The sequence below is a fragment of the Pelophylax lessonae genome, assembly GCF_965119305.1.
Source record: "Pelophylax lessonae genome assembly, chromosome: 2".
NCBI lineage: Eukaryota > Metazoa > Chordata > Amphibia > Anura > Ranidae > Pelophylax > Pelophylax lessonae.
In genome coordinates this window covers 317,257,996-317,270,124 of record NC_138769.1, presented here as the reverse complement: position 1 = coordinate 317,270,124, position 12,129 = coordinate 317,257,996, and the positions used below count along the sequence as shown (strand labels likewise).

The following is a 12,129-nucleotide window of genomic DNA, read 5'->3' as shown; positions in this document are numbered from 1 at the left end:
CATCAATTCCATATAATGATTCCTTTACAAACTGGCTACAAACTGTTGCATGATTCCTATAACAAGCTCAGTGCAACTTTCTGATTAATAAATAAAGATTATGGTTGAAACAGCATATCAAACATGATCATTGGTAAGGAAACTAGATTTGCAATAGGTGTTAGGTAGTGTAATAAGTGTGGTTGCTGTTGCTAACATACATTCAAGGGGGAAGTTTTATCATGCTGGCTTCTCCTGTTTCCCATTTTACATTTCTTCATTTCATTTTTGAAAGATATTGATAGCGGGAGAGCAGATGTTCAGAACCGGTGTTGGCTTACAATGACCTCCCGTGTTGTAATGGTGGTTGTTGTAGTGGTTTTGGTGACATTATCGTCGTTGATGGTAATTGTCTCAGTAAGGGTCTTGGTTTGTGGTGGTGTATTTAAATAAAGTAAAGGTTGGAAAGGTTGCTGATTAGGAACAACTGTTGCATTGTTGGAAATCTGGGGAGCAGGATTGTTAGTAAATGTAACAGGAGTCTCCTTCACAGTGGCAATTTTGGTATAAGACGATGCGACTGAGTTGTTACTATTGATGTTAATAGTGAAGTTGCTAATGGTCTTTACTTCAGTGAAAAATGAATTTGTTTCATTAACCTCTAAGTATGACACATCTGTACCATTCACTGTTTCAACAGTAGAAGTGACACTTATTACAATTGTATTTATTATTGTGGTCAAGGTGATATTTATCTCAGGCTGAGTGGTAGTTGGCAATAGAGTTGTTGGAGTAGTTGTTGGGGGTGTGGTGGTGCTAGCTGTTGTAGTAGCAGGTGTAGTGGTAGATGGAGTCGTTGTTGGAGTTGTGGTGGTAGGGGGGGTAGTGGTAGGGGTGGTAGTGGTTGGGGGGGTTGTGGTTGGGGTTGTTGTGGTTGGGGTTGTTGTGGTTGGGGTTGTTGTGGTTGGGGTTGTGGTGGTTGGGGTTGTGGTGGTTGGGGTTGTGGTGGTTGGGGTTGTGGTGGTTGGGGTTGTGGTGGTTGGGGTTGTTGTGGTTGGGGTTGTTGTAGTTGGGGTTGTTGTAGTTGGGGTTGTTGTGGTTGGGGTTGTTGTGGTTGGGGTTGTGGTGGTTGGGGTTGTGGTGGTTGGGGTTGTGGGGGTTGGGGTTGTGGTGGTTGGGGTTGTGGTGGTTGGGGTTGTTGTGGTTGGGGTTGTTGTGGTTGGGGTGGTCGTGGTTGGGGTGGTCGTGGTTGGGGTGGTCGTGGTTGGGGTGGTAGTTGTTGGGGTTGTAGTTGGGGTTGTAGTTGGGGTAGTAGTAGAAGTTGTGGTTGGAGGCAGAGTTGGAACAACAAATTCTGAGGGATCTGAAATAAAATATAAAACTGTGTTACTCTATATGTTTTTCAAACTTACAATAACAAATTTTAGAAAAGAACAGAAATATCATACAGGTAGCAATAATTCTGAATAAAATGCAATGTGACAAGCTGTGGCCTGAAATACCAATAAGTACATAGGGAACTAGAGATGTATTATATTTATTGCATTTACAGCTCTCTAATGTGTCTTAAAACCACTTGCTATCAGTAACAATAGCTCAACAATAAAAACCAGTTAAAGCAGAACTATGCCCACTGATTTAACTGTTTCCTAAAAGAAAGCTCAAGTTTGAAATGTTCAAAAATTTCGAAATCCTTAAACCCTTCCCATCAACCATACGCATATATGTGATCTCACAGAAGTAGGCTTTCTTCTGTGGGGCCAAATATGTGCGTATGTGTGTCCGTGCTAAGCGCGTGCTGCACAGCACACTTCCAGCACAGAGATAGAGCTGTCAGTGACAGCTTGTACTATTGATCATTAGTTAGGAGAACCATCTCTCCATCATATGTTCACTGTGATAGCCTGTGATTGGTTATCACAGTGACCAGTCACTCTATAGCCCGCTCCTATGCTGTTCCTCCTCTTGAATGGAGAAAAACATATGTGGAATCTTTTTTCTCCTTGTCAGAGGAGAAAATTGAAAAAAAAATGTGTAAAGTAATGGATTAAAATAAATAAAGATAAAATAGCTAGCTCAGGGTTTAATCTAGGTCATTGTCAGGGTTATGTTTAAGGCTCCGTTCACATGTGAGCATATGGATCGCGGGCAGAACCGCCGCGGTTCCGCCCGCGATCCGGAGATTTATTGCAAATCGCGGGACGCCTAGCGTTGCCCGTTGATTTGCAATAGCCCCCCAAACGCCGAGCGATGTTGCCGCGATTTCCGCCTGCCGAATCGCGGCAACATCGCGCAAACAAAATCGCAGGACGCAATACGCTCCAAAGAAGTACAAGAGCTTCTGCCCGCGATCCAAACGCTGACATGTGAATGCAGCCTTAAGGTCATGCCAAGAGTCATTGGTCGGGGTCATTGTGTTTTAGCTAGGATTAAAAAAGGGAAAAGCACACTGTTGTTTCTGGGCCCTGCTACAGGACAGGTACAAACAACAAATAATATATGGTATAACTGCAATTGTGAGAAGCAGGGGGATTTATTTTGGGTTGTTCCTTGGGGGTAGGGTATGATAAAAGTAAAAAATACTGCTAAATTTCAAAAATGTATATATATTTTTTTACTCTTGTGCCAGTTTTCCTTTAATAATATAAAAAATTCAGGAGCTATCCATTACAATTACCACCAAATAAAAGCCCAATCAGTTAAAAAAAAAAAAAAAACAAGGCATAATTCATCTACATACACCAAATAGCTGTAATGATAATGACCATTTTACTAACACAAAGTTGCAAAATTCTGATTAGGCATTAAGATTTACTATCCCTTCCATCATTAAGGCATTATTTAAACATACTAATGTTTTGTCTGCAGTGTTTTACATTCTGCCTACTAGTGCATGCACAGTGTATACTACATTCAAAGTATGACTCTGGTGATAACTGTCACAGTTGCAAGTGTTCTTAAAGCGGAACTTCAGGCCTAAAGGGAAGTTCCACTTTTCTGCCTCCTCTTCAACTTTTGGACGCTTTTATTGTGCGTTCCAGGTGGAAGCTCTGCCTCTTTCCCTGCCTGCAGCCCCTTGGGACACATCAACACGTCACAGGTCCTAGGGGGCTGCAGGATCATTCACAGGGTGCAGCACAGCTTAAGCATGAGCAGTGGGGAGCCGAGAATGAAGCTACAAGGAGTCACAGCCATATTCTTTCAGTTAGCATGGCGGCTCTGGGGACCTGAAGACCAGCGAAGAACCGGCTAAGATGAGGACAGTGCTGGATTGCTGGAAAGGTAAGTGTCCTTTTATAACAAGTCAGCAGCTACAGTATTTGTAGCTGGTGATTTTTAAAAAAAAATTGGGGGGAAAGGGGCTAAAGAACCCCTTTTAGTCCGTTTCTAACCAAATAATGTGGCTTAAATCTATCAATAGAAGGGTTTAACAATATGCATACTCCTTACAAGCTAATGAATGCATTTTTTCCATATTTGTATCATACCTTTAACAGCTAATGTAAGGATTTTCTTACTTACCTGTACAATAAACTTCATATTTCAAGCTTCCAGAGAACTTATAGACGTAGTACCCTCCAGAGCAGGCTTTGACTGGGATGGTTCCTGCAGCTACACATCCGCTTACTGTGTTAGCAAGAAGAGGCATCATCACTACTCCGTCACCAATAGCTGGATGGGTGCCATTAATGCTAAATGGCTCAGCTGATCCACATTTTACAGAACCAACACAACCCTCCTTCATCCTCAAACCTACACTGCCATTGTAGCGAAACCAACCAAAGTTCCATCTATCAGTAGAGAAGGCTCCAGTGGAATTGATTGTAGACAATCTGCTGGCTCCATTCAGTAGCTGGTAGTTCAGGCATGGGTCTAAACACTGAACAGCACTTCCAACCTTCAGGCAGTCTTCATCATTGGCACATGCATTAGTGGGGCAGACAGTAGTTCTGGTACTGGCACATAAATACATACCAACCTTGTTCGTACAGGTGGAGGCACAGGTGTTTAGTGTTGCATCTGTACATTCATTTATATCTGTGCAAAGTTTATAACCTACTCTGTTATCCCAAGTGTAGCCTGAGGAGCAGCAGGTAGCTGTAGTGCAGGAAGCTATGGCAGTGCAGTTTATTCCATTTCCAACATAGCCAGACATACAGCTGCATGTCACATAGCCTGTGTTCTGGGTACATATGCCGGCAGTAGCATGGCAAGAAGAACATGTCAGGGCATCTGTGATAAAAACAAATAAACATAAAGTGATGATGTGCTTTTAAGAAACCTGTCTTCTCGCTAAAAGCCTATTATCTCTCAATACTGCACATTATTCAATGTGAACTTAGTGGAGTACCAGGGGTACTGAGTCTACTAAAAATGCACTGTCCATTGCTAATATGTACATACTTGGAACATAGGTAGTCGGATAAGTTTTAAGAATGCAGGATTGAATGTAAGTTATTATTATACAGTGCTACTGGCTCAGCTGAACAACGATACTGTGTAATATACTGTATGCACCCTCTGATCAGGACCTGGGTATACATTTCCTGTCCTCCTAGGCCAACTGTCTATTGTTACCTCCTCCCCCAGTAAACTGATGAGCCTTAAAGTGTCACTAAACCCACATTATAAAAAACTATCAATAAATGCTGTATAACATGCTGTTCATACTCACTCACTATGAGATTCATTTTCTGTATTCTGCAAAAAACCTGGTTGATCTCTATCTCTACCTTCTGTTCATGTCCCTAATTCAGCTAGGAATTTTTAAGCTGTGGTAGCAACTCTGCAAATGCTCAGTTTTCTGTCAGTTTCTATGCTGACTGAAAACTGTCTCCCTATCACATTTGAGCAGCCTATGTGACTATAGAGTCACACATGTGGGCATATACACAGTGATAAATGACAGCCCACTCCCTCCCTCCTCCTCTATGACCACTAACCAGCTAAACACAATGGGAGCGGGATATTACATGTAGAAAAATGTAGGATTTTTAAAATAAATCTGACTTAATTTCCCACATGCTTGTTCCAAGTTTATAGTGCACTGGGAGAGGCCAAAGAAAGCCAGGTAACACCAGCATTTTTACATAAAGGTCAGCAATTACAGCATATATGTTTCATGGTTGTCAACAGAAGTTTAATGATGCCACCAGAAGACAAGGGATATCTTCCAATGGAAACTCCTGTTCTGGTGACATCATTAAACTTGTAGGTTAATTTATTTTATATATATATATATATATACACACAGTGCCTTGCGAAAGTATTCGACCCCCTTGAACTTTGCGACCCTTTGCCACATTTCAGGCTTCAAACATAAAGATATAAAACTGTAATTTTTTGTGAAGAATCAACAACAAGTGGGACACAATCATGAAGTGGAGCAAAATGTATTGGATATTTCAAACTTTGTTAACAAATAAAAAACTGAAAAATTGGGCGTGCAAAATTATTCAGCCCCTTTACTTTCAGTGCAGCAAACTCTCTCCAGAAGTTCAGTGAGGATCTCTGAATGATCCAATGTTGACCTAAATGACTAATGATGATAAATAGAATCCTCCTGTGTGTAATCAAGTCTCCGTATAAATGCACCTGCACTGTGATAGTCTCAGAGGTCCGTTTAAAGCGCAGAGAGCATCATGAAGAACAAGGAACACACCAGGCAGGTCCGACATACTGTTGTGGAGAAGTTTAAAGCCAGATTTGGATACAAAAAGATTTCCCAAGCTTTAAACATCCCAAGGAGCACTGTGCAAGCGAAAATTTTGAAATGGAAGGAGTATCAGACCACTGCAAATCTACGAAGACCTGGCCGTCCCTCTAAACTTTCAGCTCATACAAGGAGAAGACTGATCAGAGATGCAGCCAAGAGGCCCATGATCACTTTAGATGAACTGCAGAGATCTACAGCTGAGGTGGGAGACTCTGTCCATAGGACAACAATCAGTCGTATACTGCACAAATCTGGCCTTTATGGAAGAGTGGCAAGAAGAAAGCCATTTCTTAAAGATATCCATAAAAAGTGTTGTTTAACCTTCTTAGCGGTATTCCCGAGCGTGGCTCGGGGTTAAATTTCAGAGCCAAAAAGCGGTAACCCCCGAGCCACACTCGGGGTACCGCCAGAAGCATCGCGTATATATATACATAAATATATATATATATATATATATACGCATATATATGTGTATATATATATTTACATATATATATATATGTGTGTGTATATATATATATATATATATATATATATATACGTAATTCTTGTGAATGAGCAGCCCAAACCAACTGTATACATTTAATATATATATATATATATATATATACACATTATATATATATATATATATATATATACACACACGTGTGCATATATAATATATGTATACATATATATATATATACATAATAAATGTATACAGTTGGTTTGGGCTGCTCATTCACAAGAATTACATGCAAAATAATGGTACCGCTTTCAGCACCTAAAATCCAAAAGAATCATACCGCCAGGGAGGTTAAAGTTTGCCACAAGCCACCTGGGAGACACACCAAACATGTGGAAGAAGGTGCTCTGGTCAGATGAAACCAAAATTGAACTTTTTGGCAACAATGCAAAACGTTATGTTTGGCGTAAAAGCAACACAGCTCATCACCCTGAATGCACTATCCCCACTGTCAAACATGGTGGTGGCAGCATCATGGTTTGGGCCTGCTTTTCTTCAGCAGGAACAGGAAAGATGGTTAAAATTGATGGGAAGATGGAAGGAGCCAAATACAGGACCATTCTGGAAGAAAACCTGATGGAGTCTGCAAAAGACCTGAGACTGGGATGGAGATTTGTCTTCCAACGAGACAATGATCCAAAACATAAAGCAAAATCTACAATGGAATGGTTCGCAAATAAACATATCCTGGTGTTAGAATGGCCAAGTCAAAGTCCAGACCTGAATCCAATCGAGAATCTGTGGAAAGAACTGAAAACTGCTGTTCACAAACGCTCTCCATCCAACCTCACTGAGCTCGAGCTGTTTTGCAAGGAGGAATGGGCAAAAATGTCAGTCTCTCGATGTGCAAAACTGATAGAGACATACCCCAAGCGACTTACAGCTGTAATCGCAGCCAAAGGTGGTGCTACAAAGTATTAACTTAAGGGGGCTGAATAATTTTGCACGCCCAATTTTTCAGTTTTTTATTTGTTAAAAAAGTTTGAAATATCCAATAAATTTCATTCCACTTCATGATTGTGTCCCACTTGTTGTTGATTCTTCACAAAAAATTACAGTTTTATATTTTTATGTTTGAAGCCTGAAATGTGGTAAAAGGTCAAAAGACACACTTGTCTTTGTACTCCTCACCTGGTTGCTCCTTGACACTATCTGAAACAAATACATTTATTTTGGTCTCATCAGACCACAGGACATGGTTCCAGTAATCCATGTCCTTAGTCTGCTTGCCTTCAGCAAACTGTTTGCAGGCTTTCTTGTGCATCATCTTTAGAAGAGGCTTCCTTCTGGGACGACAGCCATGCAGACCAATTTGATGCAGTGTGTGGCATATGGTCTGAGCATTGGCAGGCTGACCCCCCACCCCTTCAACCTCTGCTGCAATGCTGGCAGCATTCATACATCTATTTCCCAAAGATGACCTCTGGATATGACACTGAGCACGTGCACTCAACTTCTTTGGTTTGCCATGGCGAGGCCGGTTTTGAGTGGAACCTGTCCGGTTAAACCGCTATATGGTCTTGGCCACCGTACTGCAGCTTAATTTCAGGGTCTTGGCAATCTTCTTATAGCATAGGCCATCTTTATGTAGAGCAAGAATAATTTTTTTTAAAACCCTTAGGGAGTTCTTTGCCATTTGGTGCCATGTTGATCTTCTAGTGGCCAGTATGAGAGAGTGAGAGCGATAACACCAAACTTTTAACACCTGCTCCCCATTCACACCTAAAACCTTGTAACACTAACGAGTCACATGACACCGGGGAGGAAAAATGGCTAATCGGGCCCAATTTTGACATTTTCACTTGGGGGTGTACTCACTTTTGTTGCAAATTTACACTGTTATACAAGCTCTACACTCACTACTTTACATTGTAGCAAAGTGTAATTTCTTCAGTGTTGTCACATGAAAAGATATAATAAAATATGTACAAAAATGTGAGCAGTGTACTCACTTTTGTGAGATACTGTGTATAGATATATATATATATATAACCGCAAAGCTATAATATTGTTTTTATACTAAGTGTGTGCTGGGGAAGAACTCGCACAAGTTTCATGTAGGCTCCGTTCACACCTGAGCGCACTGGAATCACAGGTGACAAAATGCCTTATAATCACGGCAAAATTCACAACGCTGATGACTCCTGGCCCTGTGCCAAAATTTGGTACATGAGCTTTTTTGGAGGGGAGGGAGGCCCATTCAAATGAATGGTTCTGCTCCAAAAAACGCACCACTGAAAAACACAAAAAAGCTAAAATAAATGCTGTGCAGCAGCCGTCGCTGTGCTACGCTTAAGTGTGAATGGAGCCTTATACTTTTATTTACATTTATATTGGACAAATTTGATTGTGGGAGATATTCTTTATATCCAGGTATGCTTCTTTTTCACTTATTGAATTCTGTCCTGGAACACTTTGGTTTGTGGCCACTGGTAAAACAAATTTATTTATTTCCAACCGAACTATGTAATTATATGAAAATGTGCCAAAAGGTAGCCTAACTATCCAAAAATATAGGTTATATCTCACGAATGTAATATCCCTACTTTTTTTAAAAAAAAGTTATAATGTAAGGGCATGAAGTCACAAGGCTATGACTCCAATTAGCCTAAATTCGTAATATATTGAGAAAATGCATCTGTTTATCTGCGATATTTATTTTGTTATCCAAACTATTATTTTTACCAACTCTAATGGGTCACACATAAGAACAGTGTGCAAACTGCACTAGTCCAAAGCAAGCAGTCAGAAATATTATTACATTTTTCCATCCACTCTGGTCTGGTGAAAGTTGAAAGCTGATTGGCTGCTGTTGATTACTGCACATTGCAGCTTTCTGCACCCTATTAAATATTTTCTAGGGTCTAATGTCAAAGACAAATACATGTATCCCTCTGGCAGCTTTCTCAATACTACAAAATTCTTTAAAGACACAAATTTCACCCTGTTCCTGAAGTACCACAATATGAATCTTGCACTCATAGTGCAGTTTATATTCCTAACATGATACTAGATTGTATATTTATTTCTTTACTTACTTTGAGAATGAGCTGTTCCTAAAAACAGGGCCAAGTAGGATAGTAAAGCCAAGGTCTTCATTGTGTATCCTGAAGGACAAGAGATTTAAATTGTCACCATACTATTCATTTAGGGAAAAGTCATCTGGGCTTATATGTAGTAGATTTTGTTTTTTTCGCAGCTGTAAAAAAATAACTACAACTAACTGAGGTAATAACTATAGCTGTCCAAGCTATTTTATTTGCAATCTAATGTGCAACTCATCTTTTTCTGTGCTTACAACTGGCTACAAGATCATTAGATTGTGCCCAGCATAAATTATAATGTTCATCTTAAATTAGTAAATTGTAATTGAAGGGTTCATTTGCTAAAGTAAAATAGGCTGTCCACTCAGCAATGTGAATGAATAAGCTAAGGCTATGTTCACCTTGAATATTGAACCATGTGTAAGGCAAATTTAAAAAATTGAATTTTTGCTTGCACGTGATTGATGATTAGAAGAGACCACGGCGTCATCTTCAGCGAGTCAAGTGAACATTCAATAAACAGTTTAAATTCCTTTTTATAAAACAACCCCATAGCTTTGATATTTGTGAGTTAATTGGCATTGCAAATTATTATAGAACAGTTTATCACTAATGGAGTGTATCTTGACACCACATCCCAACAATAACAGGTTTTATACTGGATATATATTGAGGGTGATTTTAAAGGTGTCACACCATTTTCATATACACATAACCAATATTAGAAAAATACACATTTTATTTACAACTTCATATAAAAGTGTATTTAAAATGCATAAAAAATAGATAAGGCCTTGGGTTGGCTACACACTATGCAATATTATTTAGATTTTTTTTCCTTTAGTTTTACCAAAACCATATAATATGAGGTCACACCTAAACACTTTCAATTTTTGTATGCAATCAGGCAGGCTCTTGCAATAAAAAGTAGAAGGTAAATCTAAAGGAATATTGAACAACCGAAATTGTACAATGTGTATTCACCTAACACTGTATTTTCTGTGATTGTAGATATTTCATATATAATCTGAAGAAGCAGAATATGTTCTGAAAAACGTGTAACATAACCACCATTTTTTCGATCAAATATTTTTGCATTGTGTATATATCTGACTGTGGATGATAAAGGGTAAGTGTAAAGGAATATTTTTAAGTTCTAATATGATTGTGGTATTTACTTGTGACTAAAGTAAGCTTTATACATTTTATGTTTTTCAGTTAAAAATTAGGTTGTAAAAATTTTTTATTTTTGTAATATTGGGTATGTGTATATGAAAATGGGGTGACGCCTTAATAAAAAATTCCCTTCAGTATACATACAAAAAAAATTACAAATCACCATAAAGACTACAAGGAGGATTTGTACATGCAACAAATTAAAAAAACATCTGATGCAGCCTTTGTAGAACATTTTTGTTCAAGGTGAATGCCTTTAGAAAATTGTTTGCTAAATCATGAGAAAATACCCTTAGCCAATAGGTAATGTTCCAACTGGTGCTTGGCAAGAGTATCTAAATAAAAATATGATGAAGAAATGCATGCCCAGTGCCAGTGTTACTAATATTACTATTATTATTATTATTATTATTATTATTATTATTATTAATATTATTATTATTATTATTATTATTATCATCATTACAATATGTTACAATTGATATTTTTGTGACAATTAGTTTACATAGTTACATAATTAATCAGGTTGAAAAAGTCCATCTGGTTCAACCAAAAAAAAAAATAAAAACAGTATTGGAAACCCAACCATACAACCCCATATACACAATCCTAGTTGATTAAAATATTTTTTTCAAATATGAACAAGAATTAAGTAAAATGCATATCAGTATTACATAATATAATGCTTCAGTAAGGCAACTCTTACCTTTTGTATCTAGTTGTAGTCAATTACCTTTGTGTGTGTGTGAGACTTTGCCCATTCAGGCAGTTTGGAGTTATACCCTTCCGATTAAAACAGGCGCGACCATTTAACAAATCGTCAAAAGGGGGCTGGTTTTACCAAACAAAAAAGTAATTGTTTAAAACTGATGGCATATACTTGAAAAAAAAAATATTTTTATTTTGAAACAATACATGAATCCTATTTTGTTTGCTCTTTCACATAGTTTTCTTTGTTATCTAAGTTGACCATGACAGGTAAAATCACACCCATCTTTCAACATGGCTTTATGTCTGAATCCACTACTCTCCCAGAGTTCTCCATAGACTGAGGTCACCAGTAGCATTTACCTTTTTAGTCTTAATCATCAAAGAATGTCTTTTGTGTGTTTATTCTTGGTACAATGGAGTGCCACTCAAAGGAATGACATTTGTTGGAGTCAGTATTTTATGTATGGCCTCTTTGCCAGTAAGAATAGCTATAATAGCTAATACAATGCAAGAGGATGTTTAGTGGTATTTGTAATACAGAACAAAAGAGCAGTTTTTTATTCCATACCTTTTTATTTTTAATTACCCGTTGGCATGTACAGCAATAAAAACCTAATGGAGGTTCTAATTCTTCCCCATTTTATCCAAAACTTTAACTGGAATCCCACTTTAACCTTTAGCTATGACACCAGGTTCCGTCTATAGGTAGATATGTACACAAAAGGTGTGAAACTGTAAAACAATCATATGGCACAAATTAGATTTTATTAGGGAATATTAACAAATGCTGTTTGGTCATCATTAAAGTCAATTAAAATTAAAAGTATATGTAACACTGAAGTCATAGCAGTGAGCCTTTCTTTGACATTTCAAAGTTTGCCTGCTGGGCATTATAAGTTGTTAATGTGTGTCGCCGGTATTAATGGCCTGTGCTGAGGCACTTATCTACTGTTCAGGCTTTTTCTTTTATATTGTCAATGTAATCCAGCCTGTTC

General features: G+C 38.3%; 1 protein-coding gene across 1 annotated transcript; it reads right to left on the bottom strand.

The window, feature by feature from the left end:
- Positions 1-299: 299 nt before the first annotated feature.
- Positions 300-9,302, bottom strand: LOC309548089 (uncharacterized protein; the record flags this gene model as incomplete). The annotated part of the gene is made up of 3 exons (XM_082248053.1): positions 300-1,342; positions 3,502-4,212; positions 9,242-9,302. 3 exons carry the CDS (start codon positions 9,300-9,302, stop codon positions 300-302), a joined length of 1,815 nt encoding a protein of 604 aa, XP_082104179.1.
- Between the last annotated feature and the right edge of the window lie 2,827 nt (positions 9,303-12,129).